The sequence below is a fragment of the Aristolochia californica genome, unplaced genomic scaffold (assembly GCF_029961685.1).
Source record: "Aristolochia californica isolate CCGP_79_NKW_82.1479 unplaced genomic scaffold, dmAriCali1.0.hap1 SCAF_4, whole genome shotgun sequence".
In the NCBI taxonomy this organism is placed as follows: domain Eukaryota; kingdom Viridiplantae; phylum Streptophyta; class Magnoliopsida; order Piperales; family Aristolochiaceae; genus Aristolochia; species Aristolochia californica.
Window position 1 is genome coordinate 9,877,723 of NW_027182103.1, and position 17,795 is coordinate 9,895,517.

Here is a 17,795-nt window from a genome sequence, read left to right on the forward strand (position 1 = left end):
AGGCTAAACCAGGGCATCCTAATCTACCTGGGGGACCTATGATGGCGAAATTGTGATGGGAAACGGAATTGACGGGAATGAAATGATCAAGCTAGTCAAGGGAAGACCTTTACCCTTGGGTTCGTCAAGGAGAATGCTGATCCTAGGGTTTAATGAAGGAGAACGCCGATCCTGAATTAGGTTAAACTCGGCTTGCCTTTCCTTCACCCCTGTGAGCCCCTTAAAGGCTAATCACGCCAAGGCACCCGATTGAGAGTTTTACAATAATGCCATCGTTAGCTTACATCTTACCACATAATTAAATAAAGTAAACTTATAAATCCTAATGTACTTGAATGTCCTACTGAGTTACCACTCACCCGAGTCGCCTTCGCTTGACTTGTTCCGCTATCGAGTCCACAACATCACTCCCCCCTAGAAAACAAGCTTGTCCCCAAGCTCGAATGTAGGGTATACATGTTGAAAGACATCTTGATCCTCCCAAGTAGCATTTGTGTCATCTGTGTGTGTCCACTGAACTAGTACTTCCCTCCTATTCTTATTCTGGCAAGTATTCAAAATTTTGGTTGACATGAGAGGAACTTTTCCATCCACAATCGGTGGTAAAGAGGGAGTAGGAGGTGGATTTGGTCCTTTGAATGGCATGCGAAGAAAGACATGAAAAATATTGTGAAACTTGGACTCTAGAGGAAGTTGCAGCTTATATGCTACCTGGCTCATGCGCTGGATAATGTTGAATGACCCAAAATATTTCGAAGAAAGTTTGTGCCAACTGCCTGCCAGTGAATTTTGACGGTAAGGCTATAGCCGGAGCCATACTATATCACCCGGATTGTATTAAACATCCTTGTGGCTTTGATCGTAATAGTCCTTCATGCGTGCTTGAACTTTCCAAAGCAGTTGGAGACTAGATTGCAACAATTGATCCCGATCCATTAGAGCTTGGTCAACGGCCTCCACTCTGGTTGAACCATGAGCATAAGAAAGCAAACGAAGGGGATCCCGGCCATATAATATCCGGAATGGGGTCTCTTGTAAGGCCGTGTGGAGGAATGTATTGTAGCAGTATTCCACCTAGGGAATGCAGTCCACCCACCATTGAGGGCAGTCTCCCACCAAACACCTTAAATACATCTCAATGGTGCAGTTCACCACTTCGGTCTGGCCATCCGATTGAGGGTGATAAGCAGAGGAATAATTGAGTTTGGTGCCACATAGCCTAAAAAGGTCTTTCCAGAATTGACTTGTAAAGACTATATCGCGATCACTTACAATTGATTCCAGAATACTGTGGAAGTGAACAATATTAGAGAAGAACATATGTGCTACGGTTGTTGTTGTATAAGGGTGCTCCAATGTAGAATATGCTACAGATTGGTTCTGATTAATCGAGCAAAAACTCTGATACCATGTAGAATATAGGAATAAAGAATAATATTATTGTGATTATCATTTATCAGGTGTAAACTATTTATATAATTACATAGAGATTATAAGTGATTAGAACTCTATAATTTGAGTCTATCTCTAATTCAATCACTAGTTATCTTTATCTCTATCATTATCTTTATATTTATCATTATTTATCTTTATCTCTATTATAGGCCTAGCTGTATCTTAATCAGACAGCTGAGATAGCCATTGATCTGTTTGCATCAAATAACTTTTCGTAAGTTAAATTTATTCGTTAAGTTAACTTTATTAGATTCACCTTAAAACGACACACCCCCGCGGGACAAGCACGGGCGCCTTACTTCGTTAGATTCAATTTAAAACGACAAACCCGCGTAGAACAACCACGGGCGCCTTTTAGAAACCGCGTGGAACAACGCACGCTTCTTCCGTCGTCCTGTTTCTTCTGCGCCCCTCTCCCCCCCCCCTCGAACGAACGCTAGCTTTCTCCTCGTTTGTGTATCTGACAAGCACCGAGAAAATGGGATCTCTCCCTCCTTTGCCGTCCTCGTCGAAGACCCAACCCCTGATAAACCCTACCGATCTCCTCCACCTCTTCCAATCCCAACAAAAATACCTCAACTACTTCTTCCGAAACCTCGACCTCTCTCAGACCCTCGAATTCACTCAAATTCTCCTCAACTCCTTCGGCACCATTTTCTTCACTGGAGTCGGAAAATCCGGCTTCGTCGCCAGAAAGATCTCCCAGACCCTCGTCTCGCTCAGCATTCCCTCCGCCTTCCTTTCTCCAGTCGATGCGCTCCATGGGGATATCGGTATCCTTTCTTCCAATAACGTTCTCGTGCTTTTCAGCAAGTCGGGAAACACCGAGGAGCTCCTCAAATTGGTCCCTTGCGCCAAGGCCAAAGGGGTGTTCCTGATCTCGATTACCTCGGTGAAGGGCAACTTGCTGGAGAATGTGTGCCACATGAACGTGCATTTGCCGGTGGAGAGGGAATCGTGCCCTTTTGATTTGGCGCCCGTCACTTCCACGGCGATTCAGATGGTTTTTGGAGATACCGTGGCGATTGCGTTAATGGAGGCTAGGAAATTGACCAAGGAAGATTATGCAGCCAATCATCCGGCTGGGAGGATTGGGAAGAGCTTGATTTTCAAGGTTGGTGAAATTTTTAGCAACTATATTCAGAGAAGAATTGGCTTATCACAGCCTTATGCGACAAATCAATACTTCACTGTTAACTCTGATTCTGTCATGCGTGAAGGCTTTAAATTTTTATTGTAACTCTTTGGTCGTGATTTAGTCTGCTATATATTTCCATTTCTGTATAATTTTGTTTCCTTTTCGGCTAAATGTTCTCTCCTCTAACACGCATACCCTTTCTAGTTTTGTGAGCGCTGTGCTTTCTGTTAGTTTGATCGATTTTCAATGATGGATCAGTGTATTGTCGCTCCGTGATTTAAATCTTGTTTCTGCCCCTTCTATGTGCAGTTCTTCAGGTTATTAATCCGGTTAGGGAGTAACAAAATATGAGCTTCAGTTGTTTCCTGGTTGAGTTTGAAATTCAAGAAATAAGAACCTGGATTCTTTTCTTGCTCGAGATTTCTTAAATAATTCAATTGAAAGGATAACCATATTATTCTGTCACTTTCAAGAAGATTTGTTCAAATTATATCACATTTATGCAGGTAAAGGATGTTATGAAAAAGCAGGAGGAACTCCCCCTTTGCAAAGAAGGAGACCAGATAATGGATCAATCAACTCATGGAGCTAACTAGCAAAGGATGTGGCTGCCTCCTGGTTGTAGATGACAACCAATGTCTGATCGGGACATTCACAGATGGTGACTTACGACGAACACTCAAGGCTAATGGTGAAGCAATCTTCAAGCTTACAGTGGGAGAAATATGCAACAGGTAATGGAATCAGCAGATTGTCGTGCACTTCCGAACCCAGGTCTGTGTTGGAGCTTCTGGTTGTTTGCTGTGTGTTGATGATGCCCTTCATTTTCCGTTGCAGAAATCCCAGAACGATTGGACCTGATGCAATGGCAGTGGAGGCGATGAAAAAGATGGAGTCACCACCATCGCCGGTGCAATTCCTCCCTGTAATTGACTGTCAAAATGTGGTGATTGGTATTATCACCTTGCATGGCCTGGTATCCATAGGGTTGTGAAAACCATCACTCCCTCCTTGATTCTGTTGTGACCTCCGATTCATTATATTTTTTGTTGCACCTGAAGACCCATCATTGTAATCCCATGTATCTTTCTCTCACGCTGCCGTAGCTCTTCTTATGTTATGAGAAATTGTTTATTTCCGCCATTTTCCACAAAAAGAAGGTGAGCAGTTGTCCAAATTTTGGTTCTAATTATGTATACTCAGATTAATACGCAACAAACCTATTGAACCAGTTCGCAAATACTCACGTTTCCCCCATTTTTTTTTTTTTTTTTTTTTCCTCCTTTGGTCGTCTTTTTCTTCTTTTCTCTCTTATTTTATCCTCGACATAGAATGAAAAATGAAAAAGAGCACAATGATGAATAGGGTTTACAGAAACTTATGAGACCTCTAAATGCATAAAAAAAATCATATGAAACTTATTAAAAGTGAAAACAAAGCGAAGACATGAATAGTAGACATTCAAATGAGAGAACAATACTAATATGTGCAAAAGGGTCAGGAAGCCCGATCTTCTCAAAAAGAATGGATGAAATGTATACATCGTCTCATCTTTGTTATCTTCTTATTTTGAACATGTACAACTCCAGGGGCCACGTCAAATCTTGTAGGCAGTATTGCCTGTGACAATGGATTCACTTGGTCACCAAACTCGAGGGTAGTAAGGGAGAATTAGTATATACATTAAGAAATCCGCATAGAGAAGAAAACACTGGAGCCTTCACGTCAGTTTTGAAGAATTTAACTTTTGCCGGTTATGGAACTCTTCTGCAAGAAGTTCACAGACTGTTTCTCGACTGGAAGTACTTTTGTCGTCACTCAGCGAGCTATGCAATGTATTTAGTTCTACCAAGTTGGCCTTTTTGAACAGGCCTCTGAGCACTGTTTTAGCTCCCAGTGAAGACTGTTTTGCTCGATCAGAAGCTGATGCTTGGTAACTTTTGGGTTCCTCAAACCACTGTTTGAGATCATTGGATAAGATTACAGGGGGAGAAGGCTCAGAGTTTTTCTGCTCCACACTGGAATTCCAGTAATCCAAGCAGATGTGATCCCGATCAAGTTCCTCAATAGCCTGCCAGAAATAAAGATTGCGAGCATTCACTTTTACTTTCAAGGTTAATTCATCAATGTAGCAAATACAATCACTCAGAACAAAAAAAATAAATGAAGAATAACAAATAACAACAGCATTACTTACAACAAAGTGATCAAGGGGTATCTGTGGATGAGACTGCATTTTATTACCTGAATGATAATTGGTGAAGTAAGACCAAACATTTCTAATCCATCGATGCATCCTGGAGGCTGCAAATGTGGGAGACCAATTCTCCCCATATTGTGTTGTTTCCTAATTTCAAGATTCACTCTTTCTCTCACCATATCCCAACATTTAGTAACTGAGACATGTATGAACACCTCACTAGGGCACTGCTCTACAGTAACCTAAAAAGCCAAAATAATGAAATACTGTCAAATTTCTCCTTAACAACTTCCTTGGATTTGTACACATCAAATGACCAAAACACAGCATTACACCATCCCAGAGATACTTGCAGCTTACTTTTTCATATAAAAGAATATTGGCCCTTTTCTTTGAAAATAATATAAAAAACAGTCAGGAAAAACAGGTGAAACAATATAGTTTATCATCTATAGAACAAAGAATTCAATTACCATAAATAAAGGCCCAAGAAGCCCTGCATCCAGTATTTCTGACACATAATAACACTTTTTTGTTGGTTCTAGAACACTTAAGTATTGAACTCTACTTCGGAAGCCTGCATAAACAGAACAGAAGCTTTAAAAATGATAAAATAAAAGAAGCAAATCAAAACATACACACAGCGCATATATGTTCATGCAAGCTCACTAAGAGGCTTACCTTTTGGAAATATGGCCTGGGAGTTGGACCACAACTTTCCAGATAACACAACCCCAAACTGCAGGGGCTCTACAACAGAAATGACCCTCCGCACCACCTTTGCTATCCGAGGACCCTTTTGGTGAAAATGTCTTTCTAAATTGTTTGATGATCCTAATATATTATCCCTTAAAGACCCTACACCATCCTTTACTCTCAAGCCAGAACCCGGTTCTGGCCCTTCATTTTTGTACTCACTATATGATTTTCCAGTTCCAAGTAGCAGGGGATGTTTAACATGACTACCAACAATACTCACCTCAGTACTCGAGGGTTCTCGTACAGAATCAGAAGTTACTGCTTTTGAATTTACATTATGAGACGGGTTTTGTGGAGTTCTCACAAAAGGTGCATTTGGCATAATGAAGTTGTACTCCAATGACACTTTAGCTTGGCAGAAGTCCTCAACTTCTGTAGTCACTGGATGCAAACTGCTCTTCTTCTCCACAACTGGAAGTAACCTAGCATCTTTCTCACTCATCACGGCAGCATAAGTCTCAGGTACATTTAGAACTAGGACCTTCTGATCATTACAGGTGGAAACCTTATCATCCACATCCGGTAACTGTAAGGAAATATCTGGATCCTTTGAAACTAGTTTTTCACCATCATCATCACTAAGAACAATAACATCACCAACTCCAAGAGATGAACTTGTGGCCATTTCCATTTGTGTTGCATCTGAGCTCCTAAAATCATGGACCCTACATAATGAGGTTGCTAATCCAAGAGTTGTAGAAATGTCTTGAGAAGGTTTTGAGAAAAATTTGTCATCTAGAGTTAGCGGACAACCAGGGGATTCCTGCTTTTCTGCCTTGATTTTAGGTAAAATCCCACCTAGTCCAGGTGGATTGATTGTACAGACTGCCTCTTTCATATGTTTTGTCTGATTACTTTGACCCTCTTTGGAAGGTAAAACAGATAGAAAAGGTTGAGCCCCTCTCTGCAAAAACTGAGCATCACTTTGATTAAACACATTATGTGTTCTTTGTCCTCTATCTATTGAATTTGAAGAATTTGATGCATCTTCCTGCCTTTTCTGCTCGGCTACTTGTCTCAAGGGAGAAGCTTCTTGTGATTTGTCCTTTGTGACAAAGGAGCTTAATGTCAGTCCCAAATCTAGATATGCCCATCGGTGTACTGCACTAAGTTTCCCACACAAAGCCTCCATCAAGATATTTAATTCACTAATTTCATATCGAAAGAGGAAAAATCTTGAGCTCCATGGACATTTGCAAAGCTGTTTTGCATGGTTCAAGCAAACAAATCGATCAGGAGAACAGGTACAACCTGCTGCAGAGAGATGCAAATCATAGAAACATATAATGCATTCCCTCTCACTCATAGCATCAAAACTGCTATCCATCTTCCTTGATTGTGAAGGACTGGAAAGGGATTCTCTTCGCACATGCTCCATCTCAACACGGGTCTATTCAAAGAGAAAAAGCTAAAGTCAGAATGACAAATCTTGTTCCAGAATTCAGGTATGATAGACAAATCTTGCTCCAGAATTTTGCTATATCAGACAAAGTCTTGCTCTAGAATTCAGCTAGTCATATCACAACTAAGTTTTTTAAGTACAGAACAAATGGAATGAATCAAAATGAATAGGACACCAAGTAGACCCAGATAAATTATAAGAACACAATGACTCGCATTATAGGTCCCACTGTGCCTAGGCCATGGTTAAAATCCTTGACCAAATTGGTTATCGCAACAATACAATCAATTCACTCATATCTATATATAATTCAGTATAGTACAGTTGGGAAATTATTTGTCTATGGTTAATAACTAGCAGGAACAATTCCACGTGTGCCACAGGACATGACAGCACTGTAACTCTCAAAGTAAGGTACAAGTGCACTATTACACCTCTTTGTACTAAGCCCAAGAAACACCAAAGTGTATTGTAAGAGTACCTTGAGTGCCTTCACTAGGATACCATCCTTTCCACACACATCCTTCCATCTCAAATTATCTATTGTGTTCTTCCTCAGTAGTAACAGTTCCCAATGTGCCCTTACTGCTTCCCTAGCTGCACCAAGCAATAACTTGTCATGTGATACAGACGTTTTCCGGCCCTGATCCCGGTAAAGCTCTGCAGCACTTTGCCCATGAGGCAGCCAATCAACAGGAGCTACATTTACTGCCTCTGCACAATTAAACCCACAATTGAATCCTGAGTGATATGCCCTGGGGAAGGTGACAATAAACTCCCTTGGACTTTGAATACACCGATAAACAGGTACACCTTCAGATTTCAATATGGAAGGTGATAATTGTGTGACCTGAACAATAGGATAGTAATAAATTCAAAATGATGAGTGATTTTTTGCTAATGGACATCCGAAATGAACCAATACACATTTTCTGACAATGGAAGCATTATATTGACATGTTGTAGAAACAGACACCACATACAAGCTTATGAAGCAAGTCAGTCTGTTCTTCAAATAAGTCAGGCAAATGCTTCTTCATAGCTTCTTCCAACTTCAAGGCATCTTTTCCGGGCACACCATACCACAATTTTGGAGCACCCCAGTGCATGTAATTCATAGAATAGAAGTGATGGTCTTCAACATGCTGTGACACAAAAAAGATGACATGAAATCTAGCAAAAAAGGGGTGTGCATGAATTAGCATATATAATAACCTAGTAGGCCACACAAACAAGTTCTATTTCTGGAATTGTTTACAGCACAAAGTAACGAATGTCATATAATGCTGTTAGAAAATGTAATGGAAGGTAGTTTCATCTTTTTATATTAACTGTGATGTCTAGAGTATATATTATCTTATTCTACATGATTAGATCTGTCTCTAGTTTTATTTTCATGTAATTTGAGTATGTATAGTAGGAGAAATAGGGGTTTAAGTGATTTTAAGTGCATAGGGGCATTTCTGTAAATTGACCTCAACTCACTTAATAAAAGACATCAGCAGTCGAGCACGACCCCTAATGAGAGCCAATTCTTCAGCTCTCTTTTTCTGAAACTTCTCTCCCTCCTTTCTCTTCTTCTTCCTCTCTGAATCTTCTTTATTCTATACTTTTAAATGGAATCAGAGCAGCCGATCCAGACAAGCTTGTGAATCCTCCCTCCTTTTCATTGGAGCCAGCAATCTCAGATTTCAAGTCTGGTGTGGTCTGGTTGGTAAAAATCTGATTTTTTGTGTTCCTTTCCTGCATTAACCCTAAGGTTGATGGTTCATACTGCACATTTAGCAGTTTTGTGCCTGATTACTGTCCGATGAGGGGTTATTGAATTGAACTATACCCCTTTTGCACTGTGCGCACCCCCTTACCGGGTTCTTTGCCTGCATCATCCATCAATTAGCTGATGTCAGCCCTAATTTTTGGTGTCTTCATGGTTTATTCTTGTTCGATAACATAATTGTGGATTGTTCTATACTTGTGGTTGGCACACATTACAATTTAGAACCCTATTTTCGAAGTGGGCCGCACCATAGTTGGTATTTGTACAAGTGTGTGGGAAGTGAAGATAGGGTTGAATTGAGTATTAGCTTACTCCAATGGCTAATTCTGGTGAGATTATAACCCTATCATGGGAATCTGAAAATTCAGAAAGAAAATATGCAATTTTGATTACATCGAGAGGTTGATTGGTCAAAACTATCTAAGTTGGTCCAAGTCAGTTCGAATGTATCTGAAGGCTAAGAGGAACTCCAAGTTCATTAGGGTGAACCCTCCTGTCTCTCTGAATGATAACTAGGAAGCTGAAGATAATCAGGTGATGACTTGGCTGATTAATAGTATTGATTCCAATCTAAGGAATCAAATTATGAACTGTGACACTGCTAAAGAGATGTGGATAGAATCTATCTATACTCAGGAAAGCAATTTGTCATGAGTTTATGAGTTATTTGCTAAACTATGTAGTCTCAAGAGAGGTCAGAGATCCGTTACAGAATACTACAATGAACTCATGGATATACGGCAAGAGATTAGTGCTTTTCATCCTTTTATCGTTGATGAAAGGGAATCTAGAAAACAGCATGGAAATTGCATATTGCAAAATTTATGGATGGTTTGAGGCCAGAATTTGATGTTGTTAGAGCACAACTGTTAGCTTAGAGGATGTACAATCTTTATCCACAGCATTTAGCAAAGTCTTACGAGCAAGATCTGCCATTATATTTCATGGAAGCAATGTGACTAGAGTTAATATATCTACGTTTAATACCTTGGGTACCACAGATTCATCTAGAGGTCGAGGTGGAAGTACTAGAGGTAGAGGAAGAGATACCGAAGGCAGAGTTAGAGGCAGAAGTGATACTAGACCTAAGAAAATGTATTCAGTGTGGCCGCTCCAACCATTTTTCCGATAAGTGTTGGCAAAATTCGAAAAAACTATCTTATCTAACACTCTTGTTTATGAGGGCACAAAAACATCTATTGGGCCTATAGTAAATATTGTACCTGGGGCATCTAATGAAATACAACAACTAGCTTAGTGTATGGCGCAGCCTCATCTTCAGCATTTGTGGCTCAGACTTCAACTCCTACAACAACTTTGGACAATTCAACTACATCTACCCTTCATGTGTGTCCTTCCTTCACCTAGGTCCTTAATTTGGGAGCTACTACCTACATGTCAAGTATGTCCTCCTTGTTTTCTGATTTAAAAGAGTCTGGCGCTCTTAAACATGTCATGTTGGCTAATGGGTCCATTCATCAGTTCGATGAATGGGTACATTAATTCCATCTCCATTCATGTCACCTCAACTATACTACTTGTCCCTAAATTTCCTCTCAATCTAATGTCAGTTAGTTAACTTACCAAATCTATGAATTGTTTTGTAACTTTTTATCCTTTTCACTCTATGTTCTAGGATCTTACAACGAGGATGATTGATTCTGTATGTGAGAAAGGTAGACTATACTATTTGGGGAGTTACTCAAAGGATTCTTTACAGGCATTGCACTATGCAGCCTCTCATTTACAGTGGCATCTATAATTAGGTCATCCTTTTCCTACGAAGTCGGTTCAGTTTTGATACCTCTATTCGTGTACTTCACACTGATAATGGTTTGAAGTTTGATTTGTTTTATCAGAATCATGGTAATATACACCCATCATCCTATGTCTTTACCCCACAATAAAATGGTATTGTTGAATGTAAGAATAGTCATCTCTTGAAAGTAGCTTGTACCATGCTCATATATATGAATGTACCCAAAGCATAATGGGGTAATGCAGGTCATTATTTGCTTTCTCATCAACAGAATGTCTTCCTTTGATCTAGGTGGTGAAATCCCTATCAGATGTTTATACCATCTATCACATTATATCAATTGTTTCCTTGTGTTTTTGGCTACGTATGGTTGGCACGTCTTTGGTACTTCCAGGGACATAATGTCCCATCGTGCATTGAAATGTATTTTCTTGGGATAATTCATGTACATAGAAGGTATACAAATTTTTCTGTTCTTCTACTAAGAAGACATTTGTATCAGCTGATGTGACATTTTTTAGAATACTCCATTCTTCAATTCATCCTCAATAGATGTGTCTCCATCTACTATAGGTCTAGAGATTGTTGTCTCCGCTCCGATGGAGGAGGTTTCTAGTCCCTCATCAGGTGCCACTACTAAAAAACCATTACAGGTATATCACAGACGGTGTGTGACTCCACATAAGACAATTCCCTCTTTCATAGCGGACCATGAACCCTCTTTGTCTACTGATCCTAAGGTAAGTGATCTATAACTTCCTATTGCTCTTCAAAATCGTGTCCAAAAAGGTACTTGTTATCCTCTCTTCCTTTCCTTTGATTCACTATTTGACCGATACAAATAATTTGCCTTGTCTTTGTCCTCTTGTCTATTTCTTCTTCTACGAGGATGCCTTTTCTTCTCCTCAGCGGAAGCAGACTATGGATGCCGAGATGGACGCACTACTGGACAGAGGCATCTGGCTGTTGTGTGACTTGCCTCCTCAGTGCTACAGTTGTTGGGTGTAGATGGGTATATACTGTGAAGTATAAAGCCGATGGATCTATTGAGAAATACAAAGCTCGTTAGCCAAGTGCTACACATAGACTTATGAAGTTGATGTATTTGAGACCTCTCCAGTTGTCCAACTATCTTCTGTCCATATTTTGATATCTATAGCAATAAACCAAGGGTGGCCACTATGTTAACTTGACATTAAAAATACCCTTTTTGTATGATGACCTAGATGAAGTATATATGGAGAAATCTCCTGGATATGTTGCTTAGGGAGAGATTGACAAGGTGTGCAAGCTCAAGAAAGTGCTCGAGCATGGTTTGAAAAATTTAGTCAGGTTATTATGTCTATTGGATTTTTCAAAAGTCACTGTGATCATTCGCTCTCTGTCATGAAGAAGATCATCTGGTCTTGTGGTACTACTAGTATATGTAGATGACATTATCTTATTTGGTAGTGATGTGACAAACATTGAGAAGGTAAAGACACATCTAGCCAAATATTTTCAAACTAAAAACCCAGATTCATTAAAATATTTTATGGGCACTGAAGTAGCTAGAAGTCACGCAAGACTTGTTCTGACATAGAGCAAATATATCGTAGATATATTGCAAGAGTATGGGTTGTTAGGTGCTAAGCCAGTTGAGACTCCCATAGAGGTTGGTCATGATCTTCATGATGAGCTCCATGATAAAATTGTATATCATCGATTAGTCGAAAAACTCATTTATGCTACTTTTACTCATCCTAACATATTTTACTGTCAGTGTTGTTAATCAATTCATGGATTGCCCTCACAAGATTCGTCTCGAATTGCACATAGGATCCTAAGATATTTTAAAGAGATTATTCTTCAAGCCTAATGATCACATGAATATAGAAGTGTTTTCAAATGTGGACTATGCAGGATCTAAGCTTGACAAGAAGTCTACCACAAGTTATTGTGTATCTCTAGGAGGAAATTTGATCAGTTGGAATAGCAAGAAAAAAAATTTGTAGCTTGATCCAGTGTTATTGGAATAGCAAGAAAAAAAATTGTAGCTTGATCCAGTGTTAAAACTGAGTATTGAGTCATGGCTCATACGTCCAATGAATTGATGTGGGTAAGATATGTGGTGAGAGAATTAAATCTACAAAGTGATGAACCTATAACTATTGTAATGTGACAATCAGACAGCCATATTCATTGCTGGAATCCAATATTTTATGAAAGAATTAACAGAATGAGGTAGATTGTCACTTTATTCGAGATTTGGTGATGAAGAAGAAGGTTGTCACTCCCTATATGCGAAATAGTGATCAAATAAGAGACGTGTTTACTAAAGTTTTGGGCAAAAGCGAGCCTGGGATATTTTGTAACAATTGGAGCTTAATGGATATTGCTCCCGCTTGAGGGGGAGAGTTAAAAAATCCATTGAAGGGAAGTTTCATCTTTTGACATTAACTGTGATGTCCAGAGTTTATACTATCTTAGTCTATGTGATTAGATTTGTCTCTAGTTTTATTTTCATGTAATTTGAGTATGCATAGAGGGAGATATAAGGGTTTAAGTGATTTGAAGTATAGTAGTATTTCTGTAAATTAACCTCAATTCACTTAATAAAAGAGATTGGGGCTCAAGCATGACGCCCGCAAGAGCCAATACGCCAAATCTCTTTTTCTAAAACTTCTCTCCCACCTTAGGTTCCCAACTATGATATGAAAAACTTCGAAATAGATAGAACACGAGCAGCTAAGCCCGTAGCCTAGCTCATATTAGGCTTAACCCAACTCAATGCCAAAAACATAAATTGTGCCCAACTGAGAATAACACATACCAGCACAATTCAACACTAACATCTGCACACCCAATGGAGCTCTTTAGCCCTAAGAAGCCCTTTCCAACATGTTGGAAGATGGGCTCAAGCTCACAAGCTCAAAGCTAGAAACCCACATGTCAAAGGAGTGGCAAAGTGGTAATTTATGATAAGTTCCATAAGGATGGCATAAAAATGTAAATACGTTGTCTGATTATGTCTTTTAATCTATTGAGTTGTAGCCCTAAGGGCATTGTAACATTATAAATAAGAGTTTTGGCTAAGAGGTAAGGTATTCAACCCTTCTCTCTTTCAGAAATCGTCCAGCCACCCTCTCTTCTCCCTTGACGCATTCTCTCCTTCCCTTAATCCAAACTCTCCTCTCTCACGTCCTTCTCCTTCCTCTCTCCTCTCTCACCTCTCCTTCTTCTTCCACGTTAACCTAAAGTCCTTCTCATGGGATCCTAACTTCTACATGGTATCAGAGCTTGGAGTTTAGGATTCCTATTCAAGTAGTTATGTCATCCATTCAAGAAGTTGTTTATAGAAAGAGTTTTGCCATGAAGAGATAGGTAAAAAAAAATTTCATATTCCATCTTTACGGTTTCTATTTTTTTCTATTCTTGAATTCTTGAGTCACATCAAGTCAGGATAATCTTTATAAACATTGTGAAGATCTATCTTTTATGACTAAAAGGATGTTATAGTCTTGATCATCTTGTAGCAAAATTACATGATTGATCAAAAGTTGTTTTTTTATGATTTGGATTCAGTAACCTTTATGTAACTTGGATCAAACATCATTGATATGGGATTCTAGCATATGTTGTTGTCAATTTTATAATCTAACGTTACTCATGGGATTGGGTTATGTTGTTGGATTACCGTCATTTGGTTAGAATTCTAGCATTTACTTATTCCTATGGTTTCTTTCTACTTTTGAACTCAACAATTGAATTTTTTTGTTGAAGTATTCCTATGAGTTGGAAATTATTTTGCCAAGAAATTGCTCTTGATTTGCCAAGAAAGACCTTGTCTAAATTTACTCTCGGTTTTGTGGTTGAGTTTGGATTAAGGATGAGAGTTGCATCTATTCTCTTCTCTCTATTTGTTAGATACATATAAGAGAAGTTGAGTAGTGGCTGGTTCTTGTTATCACTTGACAAAAGCACAAATTTTTTCCATGATTTGGTGCTTATTCTCACGAAAATATTCTCTACTTATTTTTCGTTGGTGGCTATTTTGTTCTACAGGTGCTTCAAATTACGTTGTGTAATTGTTATTTGAAGAAGTCCTTTGAAAATTGACCTCAACAGTTGATTTGTGTCAACATGGAGAGTGGACATATGAGTAATAAGAGTGACATACTCCGAATTACTACTATTCCACTAAGAGGTCTTTCCAATTGCCTCAGCTGGTCACAATCGGTACGGAGGGTTCTCATTACTCGTGACCTCTCAATCATGTTATCAAAATCCCTCTTCCGATTGATGAAGAAGATGAAGTCTACCACAAGTAAGTTAAAAACGATAATATGGTTATCAGTTGGCTTATTAATAGTATGGTAGAGTATGTAGCTAACAATGTGGTCCACTTGGAAACATCCAAGGATATTTGGGACACATGTGCTAAGCTTTATTCAAGTACCGCTTCCTTGCAAAGAGTATATGATGTTTTCCGAAGTATGATAGCTACCAAACAAGGAGATAATATTCATGAGTTTTTGGCCCCGGTTTTGTGGCCTTCTCCAATAATGGAAAATTGCTCAATCATACTCTACCGACATTGTTGTTCAAGAAAAACAATGAGAGACCCTAGCAGCAGCTATTTGCCATACAAATATTAAGCCTTATCTAGAGGTGGTTAAGATTCAGCTTCTTAGTTCCTCTACTCTTCCCTCATTTGATGACATCAGTGCTATATTGTTACGGATTCCTGATCCATCTTCTCCTCCGATTGATGCTCCATCAGCTATGTTCTCTAGTAATCGGGGTACATCATCCCAATCCCGAGGACGAGGCAGAAATACAAGCAGAGGCCGCAATAGGGGTGGTCGAACGGGTCTAACTCATTCCGGTACTAAACCTCGATTGTGCACTTACTGTGGTGGTTAGAACCACTTTGTGGATTCTGTTATGAACTCAATAGCGGGCCAAGTCATTCAGAAGCATTGTGGCTGAGTCACCAAGTATTAAGTTTCTTTTAGTTTTATTTTTCTGTACCTTTATCTCAATTTAAGAGTAAATATGCCACAGGGGTACTATTGTAATTTTCAGCCTGAACTCGTGTTGGCGCCAGCCTTATGTAGGAGGGAAAGTGGAATATGAAAGGGCAAGCATCATTTTAGCCTAAACAGGGTGTGGAGTTCTCCTTGACAAGCTCTGGTATTTGGAGTTCTCCTCAACGAGCTCTAAGGTTTGGAGTTCTCCTCAATGAGCTCTTTTTTCTCCCATCTTCTTCCATCTACCTCCTTTCTTTCCCCTTTCCGTTTCACTGAGCCCAAGACGAACACAGCAGTGCTAAACTCGTGCACTGGTTCTGGGTTAAACCGTCCAGCACAACCAACCTCAACAGTGTTGGAACTCGTCCACTCAGCTCTGGATTTATCTCCCCAACGTCGTGTTACTCGATCCATAACTAGGGACCGTAACATCTTGGTATCAGAGCAGGGTAACATGGGGGATTCATGCAGCATTGACAAGCTGAGAGAAAGGTCTGAAAGGGTGCAAGCCGGAAATGAGCAGAGGTTTGCTAATATAGACCAACAACTGGAGAGACTTACCAGCATGATTTCAGTGATATTCGATGAAAGACATCCACCCCCAAACCGGAGGGGGGAAAACAGCTCGCACAACAGGCAAGAGGAACAGTCCCTTGGGAGCACTGGTTTACCGACACAGGGTAGAGATTTCAGCCAGGAAAGAGGCTCAGTACCCAGGTACACAAAATTAAATTTTCCTACATTCATTGGGTCTGACGAACCATTAATTTGGTTACATAGATGTGAAAAAAAATTTCTAACCAAGGGACAACAAAAAATGATAAGGTGGGCTTGGCAGCCTTCCATCTACTCGATGAAGCACATCTATGGTTTCATCAAATAGAATTAGAGAGGCTGATCTTGGATTGGGATTTAAAGAGTTGTGCACTGGTTCTAGGTTAAACCGTCCAGCACAACCATCCTCAACAGTGCTGGAACTCGTCCACTTAACTCTGGATTTATCTCGCCAACGCCGTTTTACACGATCCATGACCAGGGACCGTAACAGATTCATGTTGGAAACTTCATGGCAAGCCTGATTGGGCCACAGTAAATCCAGCCTCAGTTAATGTTGACAAAAAGGAGGAAATGGCTGATTCTCCTTTCGGAAATGTGACTATTACTACAGAAGACTATGCTGCAATTCAGAAGTTGAAATCCTTATTGGAGTCCTCTACTCCACCAGGACCTATTGCTGCCACTACCATTGCCTCAGGTATGCTTTCTTCCTCTTCAACCCCTTCCTCTTGGATCATTGACTCCGGGGCTTCCGAACACTTGTCAGGTAACAAACACATGCTTCATTCATTATCTCCATGTCTTTCCCAAACCAAGGTGTTTGGCAAGGGTTCCTCCTCTCTTACCGCGTCTATTCCTCTTCGAGATGTGTTGTTTGTTCCTCAATTTTCGTTAAATTTGCTCTCCGTTAGTCAATTAACCAAACAATTGAATTGCTCTGTCACCTTCTCACCATCTTCGTGTATATTTCAGGATCTAACTACGAAACAGGTGATTGGTGGCGGCCATGAAAAAGGGTGATTATACTATTTTACTCTTCCACCAGTAGTTGTTATTTCATCCATTACATCCAAGGCTCAACTTTGGCACAACTGGCTTGGTCATCCATCTATTTCATTACTTGGTTCTTTAGTTCCATCTCTTAAATCTTTGTCTACTTTCAATTGTGAGGCATGTCAATTAAGTAAACATATTAGGAGTGCATATTCTCCTCGTCTTACCACTACCAGTGCTGCTCCGTTTACATTAATACACTCTGATGTATGTGGACCTTTAAAGGTCTCTAACATTTCTCAAGTTCAATAATTTGTTACTTTTGTTGATGATTTTACCCAAGTGACTTGGTTGTTTTTATTTAAAGAACGATCAGAAATTCTTTCTATTTTTACAAAATTTCATGCAATGGTCATGACAATTTGGGAAGAAAATTCAAATCCTTAGATCCGATAATGCTAAGGAAACTTGTCTAATGAGTTTAAATCATTTTGTGAGGGTAATGGGTTTGTTCATCAAACATCATGTGCCTATACCCCTCAACAAAATGGTGCTGCTGAAAGAAAAAATTGTCACCTCCTTGAAGTTGCTTGGGGCCTCCTCTACTCCATGAAGGTACCCCTACTTTTATGGCCTCATGCTATTCTTACAGCATACTTTCTCATCAATAGGTTACCTTCATTAGTGCTTAGCAATCAAACTCTGCATTCTATTTTGTTTCATGGTGAAGATCCTTTTTCTC

General features: G+C 39.6%; 1 protein-coding gene and 1 pseudogene across 4 annotated transcripts in view; one reads left to right on the plus strand and one right to left on the minus strand.

The window, feature by feature from the left end:
- The first annotated feature begins 1,887 nt into the window (after nucleotides 1-1,887).
- Nucleotides 1,888-3,748, plus strand: LOC137963856 (probable arabinose 5-phosphate isomerase; annotated as a pseudogene).
- A 297-nt stretch (nucleotides 3,749-4,045) lies between these two features.
- LOC137962631 (putative lysine-specific demethylase JMJ16) overlaps nucleotides 4,046-17,795 on the minus strand; it is a 34,407-nt gene continuing 20,657 nt past the window's right edge. For all 4 annotated transcript variants that reach the window (XM_068809622.1, XM_068809624.1, XM_068809623.1 and 1 more), the window contains exons 8-13: nucleotides 7,938-8,099; nucleotides 7,436-7,804; nucleotides 5,475-6,942; nucleotides 5,267-5,370; nucleotides 4,838-5,035; nucleotides 4,046-4,664 (exon numbers count right to left, since the gene is read on the minus strand). In XM_068809622.1, coding sequence (XP_068665723.1) covers nucleotides 4,314-4,664; nucleotides 4,838-5,035; nucleotides 5,267-5,370; nucleotides 5,475-6,942; nucleotides 7,436-7,804; nucleotides 7,938-8,099 — 2,652 coding nt within the window. In that variant the 3' untranslated portion in view covers nucleotides 4,046-4,313. The remainder of the gene's footprint in view (nucleotides 4,665-4,837; nucleotides 5,036-5,266; nucleotides 5,371-5,474; nucleotides 6,943-7,435; nucleotides 7,805-7,937; nucleotides 8,100-17,795) is intronic.